Consider the following 24,254-nt stretch of genomic DNA (forward strand, 5'->3'; position numbering starts at 1 on the left):
TTGTTACATGGGTATATTCTGTGATGCTGAGGCTTGGGGTATGATTGATCCTGTCACGTAGGTGGTAAGCATAGAACCCAAGAGTTAGTTTTTGAACTCCTGCCTCCTTTTCTCCTTCCCCTTCAGTAGTCCCCAGTGTCTACTGTTGCCATCTTTATGTCTTTGAGTACCCAATGTTTAGTTCCCACCTATAAGTGAGAACATGAGGCATCTGATTTTCCATTCCTGCATTAATTCACTTACGATTACAGTCTCCAACTGCATTCATGTTGCTGCAAAGGACATGAGTTTTGGCTGTGTAGTATTCCATGGTGCATATGTACCACATTTTCTTTATCCAATCCACCATTTATTAATCAGCACCTAGGCTGATTCTATGTCTTTGCTACTGTGAATATGAATCACTCATCTTTTCTTGCAAATTTGTAATATGGATTCATAACCTACTTATAGGAAAAGATTTCCTAAAAAATCAATCATCTAATTCTAAAAATTAAGAGTAATCCAACAAAAAGTACTTAAGATTAATTCATCTTCCCTTTTGTGTTGTGATTCCTATAGCTTTGGCACACACGTTGGCTGCAAACTGCAGGATATTAACACTGAGATTCATGCATATCTTAACTGAGTTGAAGTTACAAGAATTGTGTCCATTAAATTTACCATTGTTTCTATAGCTATAAAAATTATAGTTCAAATTGTACACATCTAAGTCATTGTCCCTGTGTATGTGTATGTTTGGTCTATTCTTATTGACATTTATGACTCATTAATTAGAATTAGAATATTAAAGCTGACTTCAGTATAACTCATGCTCAATTGATGATGAGTCAGTAAATTCTAAAGAACTTACATTTATACAAGCCCAGTTAAGTCAGCAAATTTGGAAAACATAAAAAACAGATTTTACTTGGGACAGCATTGGACCAAACGCATTTGAAGACAGCAATTTTCTACTGTACTGTGTGCTTTCCTGAAAGAATATCTAATATGTGCTTATTTCAGCAAGGTAAATAATGTGAGGTCAGGCATAGAAGGATAAATGATGAGACTGACCTGGGGAAAAGGTATATATGTTTAAAATGATGGGTTATAAATAAATGACTTTCAATATTTGAGGCCTATATCTCCCATCCAGGATGCTAGATTACATTAGCCAGTGAATGGACATATTGAGCCTCTTTCTACTTACCATGGACACTTAAGTCATATTTTTTGTCAGTCATTCCTGCTACATTCACAGCAACACACACATAACGGCCTGTGTCAGATACATGAATGTTCTTCAGCTGAAGGATGTGACCTTCATCCAGTATTTCTACTCCCTTTGCCTTGATCAAGGGGCGGCCATCTTTTATCCAGGTCACTGTTGGTGGTGGAATACCCTGCACCTCACACTCCAAGGAGATACTCTTCCCTCGGGTCACAATAATTTCAGTAGGGTGGCTGCCACTGTTGGTTATGGTTGGTCTAACTGAGGGTTGGAGGAAGATAAAAAGAAACAAAAGAGGAAATGTTTGTTTCAAGTCTTACATAGGAATTTTCATCAGCCAAACTTAAATATTTTTTAATGTTAAAATACAAATAACTAAAGAAAAGACCCAGGACTAACAGACATGATGTTATGCTGAGAGGTGGAATTCTTCTCCAATGTGTTAAGTGGGTTCATACCTAAAATGAAGCTATTGACACAGTAAGTAAAGACTGCTGTGTTCACTAACTTCCCACTTTTGAGAAGCTGTACAAATATTTGAACTTATCACTTGTAGCCCTGCCTTACGTAAGTCTTCCTAATACTCATTTAAAATAGATATAGTAGCCTAGCTTACAACCCAATGTCTGTTACTAACTCCTTTATCCCTTCTCCCTTTTACAATATGAGTTGGAAAAACTGAGATGGTTTCTCAGTCTTGTTGGAAAACTGGGGTAACCACATGAATGAATTTAGGTGTATAAAACCTACACAGAAGTCTGCTGGGGATTTTGGGGAAAATTTTTTGCTCTCCTAATAAAAGGGAAAGATACCAGCCCTTTCCCTTACTCTTGCCTTCCATGTGGAATTGATACCACAATAACAGCTACCATCTTGAGACCATCAAGGAGGGACCAGTAGAATGCCAGAGCTCCTATGCTGATACAATTAAGCTGCTGACCAGCTCCAGTGACCAATGCTAACCTCTGCTTTCTCATTATGTGAGAACACAAACTTTTACTTGGTTAAGCCACTGACAACCAGTTATTCTGTTACTTGAAGCTGAATTCACGTGTCACTGATTCTAGGAACAAAAATTAGATCAATTCTAATACATATGTGTGTGGGAAGAAAAGTAGGCCAGTGTCAGTAATCCAATGTTCTAGTGCCAGTCCTACCACACACAAGCCACGTGACCTTGTTCAACCAACAAAACCTCTTGGAGCTTAAATTTCCACATACACAAAATGGAGGCGACAGTTTTGTCTTATATAACAGCTCATGTGAAGATTAAATGAGTATATAACTATCTTAAGCACTCTAAGATCTTATACGAGTAAAATATTCTTTAAAATAAAATGTTTTTACATATTGTAAATATCCCCTATGTTAAAATGCTCCCCCTTCCCCCTCCACGTGTCCACTATCTGTCCCCAACAAATTACAGCCACATTGATGTGTCTGTCATTGGTGAGCTAATGCAGAGTGGACAGCTGTAATGCCGAATAACAGCCAGAAGGAAGTAATTGCTCTCCAGTTATGTCAGCACAATTTAAATGTGTGTGTCATATGATAGTTACAACCATACCATTTTGAATGAACATTAAAGATATTTTTAAAAGTAAATGAGAAGGATGAAAAGATTTAAGAGAACATTTTGCCAAAGCCTGGCTAATCAACAACTTACTGTAAACTTGCAGATTGTATTCTTTCTTTGCAGTCCCAGCAACATTCGACGCCACACATGAATAAAGTGCTGTATCAGACTTTTCAGCAATTGAAATTTGTAATTGCCTGCCCCCAGATAAAATTCTAACTCGCCCCATGGAATCAGTCAGCACTGGAGAGCCTGCAAAGAAGTCCAAATGGCAGAATATGAGGCAGATTTGTAAAGCATTTTGTATACATTGCCAAGTATGATACTTGTTTACTCAGTTCAAGTATATAAAAGGCAAATGACACAGTAAAATAATCCTGCCCTAGTGTGTAAAATGAAGGAGCAGTAATATTTAAATGAACTGAAAATTTAAATGATCTTTCTGCCACATAGTGGGCTTAAGGAGTTGTTGATAAATAAATTGAAAATCTGGTCAAACGCAGAATTCAGTCTTAATGTACACGGAAAACTGTCACAAACAGAAAAATGTTACTTTTTAATATCAACTTTTATTTTATATGCAGGAGGCACAAGTGCAGGTTTATTACGTAGATCTATTGTGTGATGCTGAGGTTTGGGGTATGACTGAACCAATCACCCAGGAAGTTAAAAACTCATTTTAAAGAAGAAAATATAGTTTCTGAATGATGGATTCTCAATGTTTATAGCTGCCCTATAATGTATTTGAGTAAAAAATAATCAATTAATGCAGAAAATTATTTTTTTCCAGGGAGGAGTTAAGAGTCTTAAAAATAAAAAATTTCAGCTGGGAAGTGTAGAAGTATCACATGTTGCACATTTAATATAAAGCAATTTTGCTGTCTAGCGCTTAGTATGCAAACCCCAGGAAAATTTGTTTATAATCTAACACATTTATCAAGCGAAATCAATATCCATCTTATATTTTCTTTAATTTTATAAATTTCAAGGATGAAAACTGACCTTTCTTCTTCCAAATGAGATTCGGGGGTGGAATACCACTTGATTCACACAACAGACTAATGAGATTCCCTTCAATGACTGTAAGTTGAGTAAGTTCATCAGAACCACCAATATTTGGGGGGACTAGAAAAAAATAAAAATATGATTTTCCCACTCATTTCATATAGAATTCTCCTAACAGTTTACATGTAAGATAAAAGGCTTCTACTCAAATGACATAAGGAATAAATTGTCATATGAGGTTGACATCAACATCAAATTAAAAGTCACCTGTAAGATGTAGCATAAATAGCTAATAGCAGACTTCCCATGTAAACAGATATAAATTTATCAAAATATTCAGAATGGCATAAAAAGAAGCTACTTTATTATAACTTATAAAATATATTAGCTCATATAGCTATTAGAAAAATGTATATTTGATGCAAGATATTTAGACACCTTGCATCAAAAAGCTAAAGTACCTACCAAGTTTAAACTTAGCCCAGTCACTGTTGCCTAGCTAGCTTTGATATCTCAAATAGTGAACAGAACTGGAAACATAAGGCATACAACATATACTAAAGAACATTGGCAAGGGGTTTCATCTAAACAAAGGACATACTGCGTATTTCAGATTGCACAGTCTGCTTCTCTACTGGCCTACAGCTTCTCTCTGGAACCTTCAAAGTGAATACTGACTACCCATGATGTTCTCAAAGGCGCTGGAGTCTGCAGATGCTGGCTGAACTCTCCTTAAGGACACTTCCTTGGCTGCAGGAGTGTCAGCTGGTAGACGGCTTGTTCTTCCAAGATCCTGAGAGTTGAGGAGTGGGAGAATCCTCCTCCACCCCTAGTGTGGCTTCCAGTCATTGTTCAACCATGCCATGTAAAAGCCTCTATTCCTTTGAGGCTCATATAACCAATTTATTTCTCTCTCTCTCTCTCTCTTTTTTTACCATCTGTAAACCTGTCATTCTTCCTTTATTCACTGAAGAGTTTGATATGTGTTCCTACACTTTTCATACTAAGCCCTGCCATCATTCTGTATGAACCCAGCATTCACATGTATAACCAGTCTAAATACTCTGTCTACTCAGTTATTGATCTACCCATCCCATTTTCCATCAGAAGCCATACCATAGGCCTTCCCATAATCTAGAATATTTCTCCTGTAAGTTTATAAGTTTAGGCCTCTGACAACTTCTCTGTTCTTTTTGCTCTCACTTAATTATTCCCAATTCTCAAGTCAATTCCCATTGACTTAATTGAATCTCAAGTGCTTTCACTTCTCAGAAGTCCCCCTATCCAGCTGCCTATTCTTCTGTTTACCGACTTCTCTACTCAGCTTAGATTTCATAATCAATATTTGTCAATATTCTCAACTACCTTATACCTTTTGCCTTCTTATTTGTCAATACCCTTACTCTGGATGAGTCCTACAGTTTACTCTGTTTGTCACTGATACCACAAACTGAAAGTTCCAGAAGAAAATGACACAATTACATAGATTGCCACTACTATAAATTTATGATCTTCATTCTAAACGCTACCCTTCTCTACCCCCATGGCTTCCATTAATACAAATGCTTGAAAAGCTATATCTGTAATGGAGACCCTCTCTGAGGTCTAGACTTTAATATCCAACTAACTACTTAACATCTCAAGTTGGTTGCCTTAGAAGCATTGTCAAACTTGACTTGTCCAAAACTGAACTCAACCCTCTTTGTTCCTTCTCCGAGGGAAAGACACAGACATCCCTCCTTTACCCTTCTTGTTTCCACACTTCTTAATTTAATCAACTTAATCATGTTGATTCAACTTATTAAATATGTCTGCTTTCTTCTAAAATACAGACCTGAGCATCCGGTCCTTCTTTAAATCCCTTTAGTTTATTCTATCACCTTTAGAATCAAATCTATACTTTTTAAATTGATTTAAGAGGCCTTCTTCAATATGCCTATTTTTACCTTTTTATCTACCATCTCCTCTCTCTGCTTGCATCACACTAGGTTCCAGAGTGAATGATATTAAGCTCATTGAATACAGACAGTGTTCTCCAGGGCTTTGCATTGCTTTTACCCTCTTCACAGAGTTAATGCCTATTCATCCTTAAGGGCTCAGTTAAACGTGTCTCATATGCTTTTCTACATAACCACCTATGATAGCTCTTAGGAGGTTTAATTTTAATTTTGACTATTTAAAGATATTTCTCCACCAGCCAACTATAAGTTCCGTGAGAACAACATCATTGTCTTTCTCACTAATTGCTCTATGTCCACACATGGCATAGCGCCTAGAAGATGGAAGCATAATGTAAGTATTTTTTAAGTGAATCTATCTTTGATGTCTCAACTTTTTCCTTTATCATTCATTCTTATATCTACTGCATTCTGCTTTCCACTATTGCACAGCTTTTCTTTAAGAGGTACTGGTCTGCATATTTGTAAAGCATGTTTTTTAGTTTATGACTAATTTGACTTTTCTGCAATATGTAATATTACTCATTCACCCATCCATTCATCCATATCAAACTTACTCATTGTTTTCTTCTGAGAACAACACTGTCGTTAGTTTCCATGGCACATTTTTTTTACTGGGTTTTCCTCTGACCTCTTAGGCTCTTCCTTCTCAGTTTCTTATCTAGAGTCTCTTTTACTAGCTCTCTTCTTATATGGTACACCTGAGAGCCATCCTATCTAGTACTCTTCTGTATACATTCCTTTTACCTTCTCCAAGTGATTTCATTGCAACCTTATGTTCTTAACTCTTATTTCACCTAAATGATAAGCTTGTATTTCTGGTTGCAGGGAGGACAGCTTCACATAGTCCACAGGTACCTCAAATATTGCATATGAAAAAGGAATTCTTCACCTCAGTTTCTAATTGATCATCACTCCTAATTTTTCTTTTTTCTCTCTTTTTTTTCTCATCTTTACTTGATAACACTTAGCCTAGTGTCTTGTCCATATTGGGAACTAGATATAAATATTAAATAAATTATTAAATAAATGAACTAGATATAAATAATAAATATTTTTCCCATCTGAAAGAAATGAGGACGGAAGGGAAGGGAAAGTGGAGAGGGAAAATGGGTGAAAAGAGGCAGGAACAGAAGTTAATGACATATAAGTAGTATGTAATGAATATAAATTTACCATATAGTAACTTTTACTATTTAATAGTAAATTTTTACAGGGTGTATAATAGCATTTCTCATAACCTGCCTGAAGGATTTTTAAAAAATGATAGTCATTTATTAATAAGTCATTTTCTACATCAGTGCATGCTTTCAAAATTTTAAAAAGTATTTGTTCTCCATTGGAATAAAGTTATTTCATCTAGTTTTATTTTTATTTAAAAATATGTGAATAAACTATAAATCATAGGTAAATTCAGCTTATAATCTCAATAATTAAAAAGTTTAAACAAATACAATCAAAATGAAGAGGGCTTATTAAGTTATGAGTTTTTTAAAGTAAAGGTGAATGTACTGGAAATAGGAATGCTTTTTAGCTGATAGCCACAGCTGAGGCAAAAGTTGTGACTATAAGAATTATCTTAATTAGTAACAAATGGTAAAATTTCAACTGAGAATAACTTTTCTCCCTGGTTATTATAGTAATCCCATCTCCCACCACACGAGTGAATAAGTTATAAATGAGTTTTTTAAAGTATGTGAAATACAGGTGAGTATACTGGAAATGGGAATGCTTTTTAGCTGATAGCCACAGCTGAGACTCAAGTTGTGACTATTTATGAGAATTACCTTAATTAGTAACAAATGGTAAAATTTCAACTTAGAATAGCTTTTCTCCCTGATTATCATAGTAATCCTATCTCCCACCACGCAAGCGCCCATGTTCTTTCTCTCACATACACACACACAGTTCACATATATAATTTGGCCTTTTGGCTTATTTTCTTTCCATTGACGAACCCACCAGTAGTTACTAGAGAAGGCCCAATCATTACGATATGCTGGCTGTGGAAGACAAAGGGCACATTACTACTCAGGCAGACGAGGAGAATCCTTCAACATCTAAGTTACAAGAAAGTTCATCTAGAGTTACTCTCGAAGTAGTTATATGAACTGATACCCAGGACAGTTCAGCACTATGTAAATGTACTAACTGTTGTTCATCTACCTATTATAATCAGTTTTAGTTACATGGATGAATGTCATTTTAAGTGACACAAAACCACAGCTGCATTATTTGCTTTCAAGAGCTGATTACACTTACCCCAAATGTTGACATTGTAGTTTTTTTCAGTTTTTCCAGCAACATTTGTTGCTTCACAAGTGTAACGACCAGTGTCTTGAACCTGAGCATCTTCAATCTGAAAACAAAATCATCCTTTGAAATCACACTTTCTATTTCACTTGGGGTTTTTTAATTAATACTATTTGTGATCTATTTCTTATTTTTATTCTGAAGATTCACATACATATAAAAAATAGAGAAAACAGCAATATAAATGGCTATATACCCATCACCCAGTTTCAACACAACAAGATTCAACCATTTTCATCTATGCCATACCTTATTTTAATCTGGTTTATATTAGAGGTTGAGGGTCTAGAACAATCTTTTAAATACAATTCAGAAAAAAATAACGAAAAGGTACAATTTCTGATAAAGTCATTTAAGACTTTAAAATATGAAATCCTTATACATCTAGGAAACTGTCCAGTAAAATAACAGCCTTATTCTTGAGACCAATAATATTACATATATCTTTCTCCCATGCTAGGTTTGTAAGCTTCTTTAAGCTAAGTATTATATTACATTAGCCTCATTCTTCTAGTACCCAGTTTGGTGCTTGGCAGATGAATTAGTATCAGTAAACATTTTTCATGTATTTATGTATAACATGCATCAATGCTCATTCATCCATTGACCATCTGCAGTTATTACAACCCTTGTGCTAGGTACTGTAGGTAGGAGATATAAAGAGATATAATGTCACATATGGTTTCTGACTTTAAGTTTGCAATTCAGTTGAGAATATAAAGGATGTGAACATAAAAAAGAATTTAATAAATAATATTTAAGTAATAACACAAGATAATACAAAAGATATAACAAGCAGTATGTGACTTATTGCCAACTAAATTTGCAATCAATAATTTCTAAAACATTCAATGATCACTGAAGTTAGAGTGATCATTTGAAGCACTTAGCTTAGCAGGGGTACACAGAAGCCAGTCAATAAACACTTATTAATCAATTGGTGTGAACAATAGAGCTGGAATTAGCTAAAAGCACACATGGAGAACCAAAGAATATTAGGCTTGAAAGAGGACATAAAATCCAACTTTTTCATTTTACAGATAAGGAAACTCAATCAATTAAAAGATCTTTGCTCAGAGTCACAAATTCGTGGCAGGCTCACTCAGATCTAGGGTTCCAAGTTGTTAAAGTCAGTATGCACAGCCCTGCATGTCTCATAGAAAGAGTCGGGGAGGGAATAATAGAGAGGAGGGATTAATATTTATTGAGCACCTAGTGTGTACCAGGCAAAACAAAATGGTAAGATTCTATTACTTGATTTTGTTAGAGATGTGTGTGAATGGTAGTGCATAGGTAAGATACTTTTAACTGACTAATTAGGATTGCGTTCCATAAAAGTTTTCATTCCTCTGATCTTCTCCCTAAACTCCTCAACGTGACGAACTTCTGTACTCACTGAGATTTGCATTCATGCAATTGTATCCCTCTGTCATTTGGCCAGATTTAAGGTTTGAGAACTTTACCAGATGCTTTCTAGAATGCTGGGCTCTGCCCCTGAGAATAGGCAATGCCTTTTCTTCTTCTTCTTCTTTTATTTTCATGTGTAGTTCAATTAGCTCATCCCTTTCATTCAGCAGTGATTCTGGTCTTTTCTTTCTCACCCAGCTCCATTATTATAGAATCATAATTCCTAAGATCTCCATCCTTTGCCCGTAACATACTCCTTCATGCTCCCTTTCACTCACACCCATGTTTCTGTCTTCCTTGGGTAAGCTGCCCAGCTTACTGCCTGTCATCTATTTCTCAAGACTCTCTTTGTTTATCAGTAATAAACATTCCTTTAGCAAGAGGCTATGTGGTGGTTAGTAGCATGGGTTCTGAAGCCATAGTCCCGGTGTTCTAATCCAATTTCTGTCTTTCAGTAACTATGGGCAGATTACTTACCTGATCTTTTGATTTCTCCGTTGGGTTATTATGAGAGTGTTATAAACATTCGGCGGTCTTCTGTCCTCCTGAATCCGAATTCCTTAGGATGACTTTCAATGTCACACTGTATTTCATTCAAATCAACCTTTTCAACATTATTTCCAAACATTCACTTTGTTAAATTAACTGTTCCAGCCAAACTAGCTGACTTGCTTCCCTTGCTTTTTATCTCATCTACCGTTAAAACACTAGTCTTTCAACACTAATCCTGGCAACCAGAGCCTCACCTTTTGCCACCCCCCAAAATGTGTTATCTGTACCATCCAGTTGGTAATTGACTCAGACTTACAGTACTCATTGCATTTTTCAACTAAATTGTTAATTTGTTATGTATTTACATGAGACTGGAAGACATCAAGGACATGAAGAGTGTCATGCTCTTTTGCACTTTTTTTTTTGTTTGAGACAGTCTTGCTCTGTCACCCAGGCTGGAGTGCAGTGGTGTGATCTTGGCTCACTGCAACCTTCACCTCCCGGGTTCAGGCAGTTCTCTTTCCTCAGCCTCCCAAGTAGCTGGGATTACCGGTGCATGTCACCACGTCAGGCTAATTTTTGTATTTTTAGTAGAGACAGGGTTTCACCATGTTGGCTGGGCTGGTCTCGAACTCCTGACCTCAAGTGGTCCGCCCACCTTGGCCTCCCAAAGTGTTGGGATCACAGGTGTGAGTCACCATGACTTTTTTGCATCTTTGTCCAGAGCACCTAAAATGGTCACTTGGTGATTGGCTGGAAGACTGAAGGTGAGGCACACCTTGGATTATTTCTATGATATTTTCCTGGAAGCATTTTTTTGGGATCATTTCTGGATATGGATGACAAATACTTAAATCTCACTAAACAAAAAATTTAAAAATATTACAAACTTCATCAATAAAAGGGTTCCTAGAATTTTGTAAAGGAAAATTAGTCCAACACTTGTAAAAGACAGTCACGCTAAATAGGGTAATACCAAAACCATGAACTTCTAATAACATAAGGTAAAATAAATGAATCCATATCCTTACCTTTAACACACTTCCATTTTCAGATATACTGAGGCCTGGTTTCTTCAGCAAGGGGTGGCCGTCTTTTAACCAAGTAAGAGTAGGTGGGGGAATAGCATCACTTTGACATAGTAATTCCACAGCTTGGCTAATGAGGACAGAGACATTCTGTTCTTCTCCCACAATATTTGGTGGAACTACATGAAAGATGGGTTTTCTTTCAGGATAAAACAGGCCAGCACACTGTTTACATTCATTAATTATCAGGACATACACTGAATACCTTTATTGGTTCTTTTAAAGATACAGGATCACAATCATTCTAACATACCCTCTTTGCATCACTTGGTTCAAGTCCTAATAAATCACTGATTAATGTATTCTCGTTGAAAAATATTTCTCACTAACTTCTTATTTAAAAAACTTTTAGAACGGGAACTTCTCATCAAGTGCCCAATTAAGAAACTTCTAGAACTAGGTGTTACTGCTTAAGGTTTTCAAGATAACAAATCACTCATGAAATATTTTAGAAACAATAATAAGCTAAGAGTGAATACGCATTCAATATTTATTTGTAATTTTTGCAAAAGAAATAAATGTCATAGTCACAGAGGCAACATTAAAAAATAGTTGGAGAATATCATAGAGCTTATCCAGTCCCATCTCGCAGTGTGCAAAACATAAAATTGGTGTCAGATAATACCTTGTGCAAAATAATATGACTAATTGATGGTAAAGCTAGGAGCCTTCTGACTTGCAGTTTAGTGTCCTTTTTGGTTTCCCATGATGCTTTGTCAACTTTCTAAAGAACAAATCAATTCAATGACCAGCTGTACAACGTACTCACAATTACATAAGAAGAGGAATGAGTAGAAATTTTAATGAGATTAAAATTAGGATTCCCTGGCTATATAAGGCTTGTTAGATGCTGAAATGTGTTTTCTGAAAAGTTTAAGGAATCTCTTTCCCTTGGGTGTATTAAAGAATAGAGTAAACAATCATTTATCTTAGATGGTTTAGGTACAGTCCTGCCAAGAATGAGAGGATGGGCTCCATAACTTCTCAAGGACTCTTTCAGGCCTGTATGTATAATAATTCAGAAACACAAACTAATGATGAAATTGAGCCTGTTACACTCCAATAAAGCACAGAGGGGAATTTCCTTGGCCATTTTTCACGAAACCCCATCACTATGCAGGGCTGTAGAAAATTTGCCATATTTGTAGCATTTTTTTAGTTACAAAAAAAGGTTAAGTTGTACTAAAATGTTCTGGTAGAAACAAGATTTTTGTGGTAAAAATATTATTATAGTCTATCAGTCATTGTTTCAGGCTTGATACTCCACCAGCATGTGGCAAGATAATGAAGGCAATAGACTTTGACTACAGTAGTAGTATTGTGCCTCCGTAACCATGAGGTTTCTCTGTTACCATGTCTGCTACAGAGGGAAAGGGTATGAACCAAAGAGCACTTTCATGCACTGTTTTGGGGTGCAGGACTTATGTTAAACTCAAAGAAATTGATGCTAAAGGAAGAAACACACTGCACAATGGCTGAGATTGACCAATGGAGCATTTGTGCAGAGATTCATGATGTTCCTTCGTTCCTTCTGCTAAATTTAGTAGTACACACAGACAGCTAGCTCTCGATAAGGTTAAAGTAATCTGTGAGAAACAGAAAACACTGACATTATTTTCGATGTGTAACACATTCAATAAAAGATACATAATTATTCTGAGACTAAAACTACTATAAAAATAGCAAAGTGAGCACAATTAGTGCCACTTTCCTTTTTCTTTTTTGAGAAGATGTTTCGCTCTTGTTGCCCAGGCTGGAGTGCAATGACATGATCTCGGCTCACTGCAACCTTTGCCTCCCAGGTTCAAGCAATTCTTCTGTCTCAGCCTCCCAGGTAGCTGGGATTACAGGCATGTGCCACCACGCCTGGCTAATTTTTTTGTTGCTGTTGTATTTTTAGTAGAGACAGGGTTTCACCATGTTGGCCAGGCTGGTCTCAAACCCCTGACCTCAGGCAATCCACCCACCTCGGCCTCCCAAAGTGCTGGGATTATAGGCATGAGCCACTGCACCTGGCCTAATTACTGCCACTTTCTAAAGATGCCATGAAAACAGATTCACAAGTCCGAGCACTCAGGAAGCCCAAAATAGAATAGCTGATTTCACAGCTTGGAAATAATTTTAGGTAAAGTTTGGCCTCATTGAATAAAAAAAGAACCATAACTGTATAAAAATGTTTGTCTTAGATTATTTGTAGAATCTACAAAAGTGCATGAGTTCATTATGACTGCAGAAATGAAAGTCGGAAACAATTCAAGACTACAAAATGCTAATTCATTTCCAAATACATTTTCCTTCAGTTACTTTTTTTACATTAAATGAGTTGAATCAAGTTCAAAAGGAAACCAGATTTTTTAAATGAGAGGAAAAAATGCAAAAACAATGGAGTATTTGTTTAAGGGACAAAAATTGAAGCAAATCTAATTATAGCCAAGGATATATATTACCAAAACATGTATTTTTTTTTCTGTCCTGTCTCTCATTTCCAACTTTTTGTTTAGTCTGAGAAGAGAACAAGAGTTCTACCCTTTAGATCCTCAGCTTCCTAAGATATTATCCATATTTTGCTTTGTGGTTATGTTGCTTAGGAAGGGATGTGTTCTGGACCTGTTTCTCACCCTAAACATTATGTTTGTTAAATTTAATTACTAAAATCAGAGTTGCCATAGGGTTGTCGTTGCTGGGAAGCTGAAGAATGTGTGATCTCCAGGAAAGTTCTCTGAGCTTAAGTTTAAAGAAAAGGTACTACACGAATCCAAATCTTTAAAAACTCAATTCTCTTGTTTCAATATCTCAGGGTATGGCAAAACATACTCTGAATTATACCAGGGAGAAAAATTTTAATGAACTACTCATAATTGTAGGAAAAGCTATTTTGCCTACTATCTACTTCCCCTATTCCACCCCCCAACAGCGTACCCCACAATGTAAATCTGAAGGTGATTTATCTCTGAGAATTAACATTCATTAGGCTCTAATTAGACACACATCACCAAGGTTACTACTACAAATATAAAAATATAATTTATGCAAATAATAATAATAGTGAATACAGATTGGAAACTGATTTTAGATTAAAAACCTGTTTTAATCTTACACTTTTTCAGCAGCTTGCTGCATGTATATTTCAATGGTTAAACATATATAAACATTCCAAAACATATATATCAGCTAGCCATTTGACTTTTATTTCAGAGAAAGATCCTGATTTTCAGCCTAAGAAAGTAGTATAGAAGTATCTTAGCAAATGATAAGGAACAGTGATGCATGTTTCTGTAATTCCTGGAAAATATCAACTCTTTTATCATCTCCCAGGTTCACCCTTGACACTAGCCAGTGTAGAAATGTAAGGAGTCCATCTCAGATTTCTGTGGTGACTAAAATCCAGTCAATACCAATGTCACCCCTGTACTAGCTTCCTAATAACTGAAGAACTATTGTGTTACATACTTAGATTGATTGATGAATCAGTCTCAAAGGATATTTTAGAATAGAAACTATCCAGTTCTTCATAAAGCATAAAAGCGGCTCAATTCAGGGAGGAAGTTAAAATTCCTGGGGTTGGGCATTATAGACCTATCTGTTACCTCAAACACCTAAGCAAATCTGGAGGCTGAATGTGAACTCGTGTCAATTGCAGGGGCAACAGAAAAGAAAGGGAACATAGAGAACCCTTTGCTAGTGTACCGATGCCAACTAAAACTTTTACTTTCATTAGATATGTACGATATCCATGTTGTAACAAGGGGTCTTTTTACTAAAGAATTATATAACAATATATGTTATTTGTGATCAATACATTTACACTGGCAAACTTATAAGAGAAGACAACATGGTCCACATTGTCTGGAGGTAAAATTTTTTAAAAAGGTAATGTATTTCAAAAAGGAATAAATTATTTGGAAGTGAGGTAGGACTTTAAGGAGAAGGCTTGCATTCTGCATTAAACAGAAACTCTTCAAGAGGTCATAAAAGAAATAATTTAATTATTCCAAGAACTAAGGAATATAATGCAAATAAACCACAGAAAAAAGTCTAAAAGAGTTCTGAATGTAAAGGTATAGTGGAATGTGGGCTGAAAAGCATAATATATAAATGGAGATCAAGAGGCCCCAACTTTCTTCTGGGGCTCTTCTGTGATGGGATCGGCATTCCCTTTTGTGAGCATTGTGAGCGGCATTGAGAGTGGGCAAAAACTTAAATTTTGCCTAAATTTATATTGAGTTTAACTTTTTGCTTCTCAAAGAGCCTTTAATTCACATAGTATTGATCACAAATATGCTGATTACAAATAATTAGAAAGTAATAAAATCATGGCTTTGAGTAGAATGAATGAAGAGAGCTACTTGAACAGATACTTGCTTCAGTGATGAGAAGATTATCTCTTCTAAATGGCAGAGCTGCTATCCACAGTCACGGTTTTCAGAGTACTCTATGAAACCAACACCCTACATGCTGGATGTGTGCATTTTACTTTCTCAGAACTTTAAAAAAGGAAAATCATCCGAAGTCAGATATAAGGCGGAAAGAGAATTTGATTTGAATTGATCCTGTAATATCATTTCTAAGGTTCATTGTTCTTTATTGTCAACAACTTCCCTTAACTTTCTCAATGATTTTAGGACCCAAACATATCTCTACCAGAAGAGAATTAATTACTAAAATGTCTCACCATATACTCGGAGGTCAATGTCCCTTTGCTTTTCTCCAGCAGCATTCACTGCCACGCAGGTGTACCTTCCTGTGTCGCTGATTTGTGCACTGGTCAATGCTAGGATTCGACCACCAGAGAGAACCTATCAATGATAAGAATGCTAAATAACCAATATGTCTCTGAGAATGGTAGGTGTAATAGACTTTTTCTCTTATTTTTTTGAGGCTAATCAGTTGACATTTGCCTTTTAGGAAGATTTTCCCTTGGACATTTTTAAGTAGGCAAACATCATATAATACCCTTTTCATCTTCTCAGTGGAAGGATGTTAAGAGGCTGGAATTGAATTTGGTAATGACTACTGAAAATAAGTCTTTACATACAGCATCAAATGAAAGTCAACTTTTATCCATACTCACTACAAAGAGAGAGAAAGATGCCGGGGAGAAACATGAGTGAGAATAAACGCTAATTCTCTTTCTAGTTTTTCTTTGGGTAAGAAGGTAAGAAGCTAAAATTAACAACAAAGTAGTAGCCAAATTAATTAATAAGCTACATTGATTATCCTTTATCCCATGGATTCGGTTGTATTTCTAAAATATTGACATTAACTCTGGATCTTCTAGGATCCCAAATTTTGAAAGCATTAGATTTGCAAGAAAACCTGAAGAAGGATAATGTTAGGAGAACTATGCTTTCTGTTAGGCAAGATAAAATTAAACTTTAAATTAGGTATATACGCATTTCTATATTTTTAATTTTGACTCAATATAATGCATTTAAAATTTTTCTAGGACTCAAATTTTATTTCTCATGATGTTTTCATTATATTTTTTCTTACTATATTACTTGATGTTTTTGTAGAAGTATATATGCTCTGTGTAGTCTCTGATTCATTACTATTTCAAGACATTTAAACCTAAATTCTACCAGAAAATTCCTATTTTGTTATTAACATTTCTTTGTGTAAAGTATCCATTGTGGTAGTAGCAGAAAGTGGAGTGGGGCAGGTAGAAAACAACAAATATCCAAAACAAATGGTCAAAATATAACACCTAAAAGTAAGATAAGGGAACTCTTAGAAACAGTGAGCTTTTAATGAATTGTTTGGGGACCCCAGTTATGTGTCCATGGTGTTTATGGTTGCATATGTGTATTTAAAAAATAGCATCTGTTAATCCTTGTTCTCTAAATCTCTTCAACAGTTTTACCTGTGTGTACTTCCTGTACTGAATAATCAGGTGGTAAATGTCACCAAAGAAATGAATGAAGGTACCTGTAATCCATTAGAAAAACTAGAAACAGGACTCCCATCTTTCAACCAGGTCAGACTTGGGGCAGGAATACCTCTGGCTTCACATTCTAACCTCACCGGGTTATTAACCACCACTGCCACCATGTTATTGCTGCCAGAAATTGATGGGGCCACTGAAAAAAACAAATGAAAGTAAGACACGTTAATATCACAGGATTTGTGATCTCAAATGATGAAAACTACATCTAATGTCTACAATATTATGTTCTTATTGGAGGGTTTGCTTGTTTTTTGGTAAGTTCTTTCACATCTCTTATTTAAGATCTAATCACAGCCATCCTGTGAGATAAATAGAGCAAGTATCAATTTCTCCATTTCACAGATGAGGAAAAACAAGTTTTGCCAGTTTGTTAAAAAAATCAGTTTTTTATGCCAGAGTGGAATTTTATTTATTGATTTCTAGGCGTGTGTGTGTGTGTGTGTGCACATGAACACAAGTGTGTACCCCCTTCACTGCATCCACTGTAGTATGTTAACTACCAACTCGTCTTAAAAGCATTATTAGAGATAATCACTCAAAAATATTTCGTTAATACCTATGATTCTTTTAGAGAGCATTTATAAGCAGTGTTTTTTGTCGTTAGCTAACAGTATCAATGACTATTTCAACAACGAATTGAAAGCAAACTTAAGTCAACAGCATGTGGAAATTGAGCATTTTAATAGGAATCAGGAATAAGCACATTTATAAGTTTTAGAACACTGTTCCCTTACATAAAGATGACAATAACACATTCTGTTAAATACTTACACAAGAATTTTATAGAAGCACTTAATCATTTTGAATGCTTCTTTACCCCAGAATGAATCTAGGTGAAGTGGCACTAACCATGAACTTGCAGACTGTAAAATAACTCTGTAGCTCCAGCTGAGTTGATGGCCACGCATTTATATATGCCAGCATCTGAGATCTGGGCACTTTCAATATCAATGATCTGTCCTCTGTTCAAGAAAATCATGCTGGTGGAACCTGAGAGCAGACGATTATCTTTGTACCATGTAATAACTGAAAGAAGAAGGGGAGAAGATGATCTATGTAAAAATTTTTTAAATTAAATATACTAAGTTGGATCTTAGCTAAGTCACTATTACTTTATTCTTATACTTATTATTTGAATTTAATCTGTTTACGTAATCATCTCTTTAGCTTTGATTTTTAAGAGAAGGTAACCCTTAGAAAAACACCAAGAGCCAAGTCGGTGAGTCCTGAAAATGAATTTAGAAGAAAGATATTCTTTACTATCTCTAATATATCAGTATTATTTAATAGCAAACTTTCAACCTATCTATTTTTTGTTGTATGTTTCCTCTCATCCATAAAATTTTGGCTACATGTCTAATCAAACCAAATACCATCCACACTATTGGCCTCAAAGATTTATGTTGTTACTGATTCATATGAATAATCTACCAGTGGTGGGAATATACAAAACAAAGTTGTAGTCTCATTAGAATGACAATTTTATCTAGCTTCATTAAGATACTTTTAAGGTTAAAAAAAGGTTTCAGCATAGATGGATACAAACCACCATGTAGGCCTTGTGGCCACAGTATTGACAATAAGATGATTAAGGTATTCATATATTTCTACATTGTTTAAATAAATTGTTTCATGCAGTTAGTTAAAGGCAATAAAAATTCAAAAATATTATCTAATAATATTCTTATCAATGTTTCACCCATGAAATGTATTCTATAACCTGTTCTTTACTAGTAATTAGTATATTATGCTCAAAATCAATTTCAGTTATTCCCAGAAATCTTAAGTTACAGAGTTCAAAAGTAAATGTACCAGGCACAGGATTTCCAGCTGCCTTACACTCCAGCTGTACAGGGTTGCTCACCAACACAGTCTCATTCAGCATTTTTCCTGCATCTTCCAGACTAGGTGGTTCTGCAAGAGACCCAAACAGATAATTATTTCTTAAAAGTAGAATATTTAAGCTGAAATTGTTTGCTCAATTAAAATTATAATTTTTCTTCCTCTCTTCTTTTTTTCACATATATACACTAACCTATTTGGAATAAAAGTAAACTATTAAATAGACTGAAGAACAGGATTTTAAAAAATCTAAATAAGTTTTCTGGATCACACATTTCTCTGTGTCCAGATAGGAAAATCCTTAGAATTATATAGATTAGTAGAGGAGTAAAAAAAGTTAAAGAAATATTTTTTATTTTACTTAATCTGATTGATTTGGTAAGTAGGTATCTTTACCAAGAAGTAATTAGTCTACTAAATTTGAACTCTTCCAGTGAAGAAGAAATCAACATCTCAAAATATCTTACTTTATCTTTGGACAGCACTGTCTTAAGCTATTTTAGAAAAAAACAGAATAACTTTTGTGTGGTTTTTGGCAGTTTTTTTCCTTTGATATAAAATTTAGACTTAAGTTATTCACAAAATAAAACAGAAAAGTACGTTTTCAACTTTAAGTAATTACTGATAATGCTGATCTGTTATTTAATGTACTCAGAAAGTAGGAATTCATAAAGTCTGAGAGGCATAATATAAAAGAAATAACTTGGAACATTAATGCCATGTTTTCAACAATATCTCAAGGAGTGTGAGAGACATACAGGATTAAAAAATTACAAGTGAACTAAAGGTTCTGTCTTGTTTGAAAAAGATGTTGTAAATTAGTATCTGAAGTTGACAGAAAAAAAAACACATTTTAAGGATTTGCTACATTTAACTAACTCAATGCACTACAGACCCTCAACCCACATACAATCAATAAATCCATCAATCCATTAATCTACCAAAAACAGGAAAGGGGGAAAGAAGGAAAGAAAACAAGAAAAAATAGTAGAAATAAGTAAGATGGCAGAAATAAAATTAAATATATAAATATGACTGAGTTCATTTCATTGTTTAATAGAGCTTTTTTCACACTTAAAATAGTGACTTTTTGACACGTTAATACTTGTATGGGTGGCCGGGTGTGGTAGCTCACACCTGTAATCCCAGCACTTTGGGAGGCTGAGGCAGGCAAATCACAAGGTCAGGAGTTCGAGACCAGCCTGGCCAACATGGTGAAATCCCATCTCTACTAAAAATACAAAAAATTAGATGGACGTAGTCGTGGATGCCTGTAATCCCAGATACTCGGGAGGCTGAGACAGGAGAATCGCTTCAACTTGGGAGGTGGAGGTTGCAGTGAGCTGAGATCGTGCCATTGCACTCCAGCCTGGGCAACAAGAGTGAAACTCCACCTCAAAAAAAAAAAAAAAACTTATATGGGTGATATGGTTTGGCTATGTCCCCACCCAAATCTCATCTTGAATTGTAGCTGGGAGGGACCCACTGGTAGATAATTGAATCATGGGAGTGGTTTCCTCCATACTGTTCTCATGATAGTGAATAAGTCTCATGGGATCTGATGGTTTTAGATCCATCAGATTGCCTTGGCTCTCATTCTCTTCTCTTGTCTGCCACCATGTGAGATGTGCCTTTTGCCTTCTGCCATGATTGTGAGGCCTCCCCAGCTATGTGTAACTGTGAGTCCATTAAACCTCTTTCTTTTCTAAATTGCCCAGTCTTGGGTATGTCTTTATCGGCAGCATGAACATGGACTAATACAATGGGTTAAAACTATTTTTAATTAAAATATCTAAGTGGATAAGGAGCACAAATAAAAACCCACAAAAATGTTACAATAAGGAGCAGGACAAAGATATACAATAATTTGACATCAATTTCTGACAACTATACAAAGCAAAAATTATTAAACATGACAAAACAACATGATTTATATTCATAATATTTTATAATGACAATACCTTATGCATTGAATAACAAAGCAAAAATTGTTAAAAAGCAAGAAAAATTCAAAAACTCTAAAAGTGGCATATTTTAATATGTCCTCCTCAGAAATTGGCTGTGTAGTGAAACAAAAAACACAGTTATAAAGAATATGAAAAATAAAAGTACCCATGCAGATTGTGTATGCATATGTGTATGTGTGTGTTTGGGGATTTGTAATTACCAAAGAATATATATGTTTTTCAAATGACAGTGGAATGTTTTCAAAATGAAATATTAGCCCATGAAATGCCAATAAAGTATTTTATAATCACAATTTAATAAAGCTATAAAATATAAATCAACAACAAAAATATAAAGCTATCTACATGGGAAAAATCTCATTAAAGATGAAATCAAGATAAGAATATAAGTTTAGAAAAATAAAGTGAAACTGATTAATATTAAAACCTATAGGATGTCACTAAAGCAGTACAGTACTTAAAGAAAATCTAAATCCATAATTAACATATATAAAAACCAAGAAATAATGAAAAAAAGTCCTAAGCACTCAACCCAGAATTTAGAAGAAGACCAATACAATAAACCAAAACAGGCTAGAAATAAATAATAAAAATAAAAGCAGAAAACAAACAAAATTAAGGAAGATAATAAAACTCAAAGTTGATTTTTGAAAAGTCTAAAATAAAGTCTGTTTTCAGAAGTAGATGTCCTTTGGGTCAAATCTTTTTTGTCCTGGGAGTTGTTCCTAAAGACTCACCCTAGAACCACCCCTCCTTCACTCTTAAAATTGCTTTTGTATTCATTTAATTCCATGCATTAACCCTACCTGTTTGAAATGCCTAGAATGTTTCTGTTTTCTGCACTGAATTCTGATTATCAACACAATGTTTAAGGACACAAGACTTATAAATATAGCTATCTAACTTTTCCAACTGGAAAAGAAAAAAAGGAAGAATAATCAGTCCATGGCACATCCCTTCAAAACAGCTTTTTAAATACTTGAAGCCTTCTGGACTGAAGTGCTCACTGAAGAATTTGACAGACTATGTCACTGCTGCAATAAAACACTACGATGGGAATAAGAAATACAAGAGCTATGGAATGGGTTGGCAATTTCTCACTTCACTAGAGAACTTAAAGAAAGAAAGATTGGATGTCAGCAAGAATGCCAGACTAAGGACTCAAAAAATCTACTCCTCCATTAAAGAAACAAAAATGTTGGAAACATTGTCAAAATCAACCTTTTCAGAACTTGGGAAATTAACCAAAGACTTGCAAAAATCCAAAAAGTATTTATTAAAAATAAATAGCTAAATTTCATTAAGAACAGTGAGTTCTGAGGCATTTTAACTGACCTAGCCCTGTCATCCTCTCTCCAGCTCAGTCGAACTTGAAAACAAATAGTCCAATAATCACATTGAAAAAAGCAGCCTAGCAGACACTGAAGGAAGAACAATAGGTTTTGAGCGACCTGAAAGTACCATTCTGAGAGAACTGTCATTATTTGACCTGTCTGGCCTTTCCATGAAAATCCCTGCTTGCAAGATTTGACTTTATTTAACCAGATTCAATTGTTCTGTCAGTGCAAACCTTTTCCCCAGGGGTATTTTAAAGTCTATAAAAACAGACTTCATAGAATTTATATAGAAAAGTTTCCTCATGCTTCTGAAACAAATTACCTCAAACTTGGTAGCTTAAACAATACAAATTTATCTTACAGTTTTATAGGTCAGAAGTCCAACATGGCCTGACTGGGTTAATATTAAGGTGTCAGCAGAGCTGAATTCCCTTCTGGAGGCTCTAGAGAAGAATCTGTTCCCTTGCCTTTTCCAAATTCTAGAGGCCATTTCCTCCATCTTCAAAGCCAGCAACAGGCAGGGCATGTGAGGAAGTGTGTGGAACATTCTTCTCACATTATATCACTCTGATATGCTGCTTCCCTTTCCCACATTTAATAATCCTTATGATTACATTGGGTTCATCCAGATAATTAGAGATTATCTTCCTACTTTAAGGTCAAATGATTAACAGCCTTAATTCCTCTTTATGATGTAACCTAACATATTAATAAGTTCAAGGATTAGGATATGAAAATTTGGCAGGATGCCAGTATTCTGTCTACCCACTAATGAATCAAGACACAACAATGAAAACCAGCAACAAAAAAAAAATGACAATAAAAACCATGAGGAGAGAAGGATATGATTTCTAGAGTTGCCAAATTATGTTATTTAAAATATCTACTTTTTCAACAAAAATCACATATTCTAAGAAACAAGATAGCATGGCTCATGCATAGAAAAAGAAGCATAATAGAAACTGTCCATCAGGAAACCTAGAAACTAGATATTGTATTTACTAGACAAAAACTTTAAATCAGCTATTTTAAATACAATTGGCCCTCTCTATCTGCAGTGTCAATCAACCACGGATGGGAAATTTTTTTTAATAAAAAATAACAATACAACAATAAAAATTAATACAAATAAAAATGTAGTATAACTATTAATTACATAGCATCCACATTGTTTTGGGAATTAAGTAATTTAGAGATATTAAACTATACAAGAGGATGTGCTATATACAAATACTATACAATTTATGTTAATGTTTATCTCAATAGTTTTTGGGATACAGGTGGTTTTGGTTACATGGATAAGTTCTTCAGTGGTGATTTGAGATTTTAGTACACCCATCACTCGAACAGTATATGCTGTACCCAATATGTAGTCTTTTATCCCTCATCCCTCATCAAACTCCCCCTGAATCCCCAAAGTGCATTATATCATTCTTATGCCTTTGCATCCTCATGGCTTAGCTCCTACTTAAAAGTGAGAACATACGATGTTTGGTTTTCCATTCCTGGGTTACTTCACTTAGAATACTGGCCTCCAGCTCCATCCAAGTTGCTGCAAAAGACATTATTTCATTCCTTTTTATGGTTGAGTAGTATTCCATGGTGCGTGTGTGTGTGTGTGTGTGTGTGTGTGTGTGTGTGTATATCACATTTTCTTTATCCACTCATTGGTTGATGGACACTTAGGTTGGTTCCATATCTTTGCAATTGCAAATTGTGCTGTTGTAAACATGCATGTGCATGTGTCTTTTTCATATAACGACTTCTTTTCTTTTGGGTAAATACCCAGTAGTGAGATTGCTGGGTTGAATGGTAGTTCTACTTTTGGTTCCTTAAGGAATCTTCATACTGTTCTCCCTAGTGGTTGTACTAATTTACATTCCCACCAGCAGTGTTAAAGTGTTCCCTTTCAGCACATCCACACCACATCTTTTTTTTTTCTTTTTACTTATGGCCATTGTGTTAGTTAGTTCTCATGCTGCTAATAAAGACATACCCAAGACTGGGTAATTTATAAAGGAAAGAGGTTTAATTGACTCACAGTTCAGCATGGCTGGGGAGGCCTCAGGAAACATAATCACGGCCGAAGGGGAAGCAAACACATTCTTC

General features: G+C 35.1%; 1 protein-coding gene across 3 annotated transcripts in view; it reads right to left on the reverse strand.

Annotated features, from left to right (window-relative positions):
- HMCN1 (hemicentin 1) overlaps nucleotides 1-24,254 on the reverse strand; it is a 454,854-nt gene that overhangs the window by 134,278 nt on the left and 296,322 nt on the right. For all 3 annotated transcript variants that reach the window (XM_055367497.2, XM_055367502.2, XM_055367506.2), the window contains 9 exons: nucleotides 18,812-18,913; nucleotides 17,849-18,025; nucleotides 16,981-17,132; nucleotides 15,725-15,848; nucleotides 10,996-11,171; nucleotides 8,015-8,111; nucleotides 3,792-3,914; nucleotides 2,880-3,041; nucleotides 1,193-1,474 (listed from right to left, as the gene is read on the reverse strand). In XM_055367497.2, the coding sequence (XP_055223472.2) occupies nucleotides 1,193-1,474; nucleotides 2,880-3,041; nucleotides 3,792-3,914; nucleotides 8,015-8,111; nucleotides 10,996-11,171; nucleotides 15,725-15,848; nucleotides 16,981-17,132; nucleotides 17,849-18,025; nucleotides 18,812-18,913 (1,395 nt within the window). The remainder of the gene's footprint in view (nucleotides 1-1,192; nucleotides 1,475-2,879; nucleotides 3,042-3,791; nucleotides 3,915-8,014; nucleotides 8,112-10,995; nucleotides 11,172-15,724; nucleotides 15,849-16,980; nucleotides 17,133-17,848; nucleotides 18,026-18,811; nucleotides 18,914-24,254) is intronic.

The sequence above is a fragment of the Gorilla gorilla genome, chromosome 1 (genome assembly GCF_029281585.2).
Source record: "Gorilla gorilla gorilla isolate KB3781 chromosome 1, NHGRI_mGorGor1-v2.1_pri, whole genome shotgun sequence".
Classification (NCBI taxonomy): domain Eukaryota; kingdom Metazoa; phylum Chordata; class Mammalia; order Primates; family Hominidae; genus Gorilla; species Gorilla gorilla.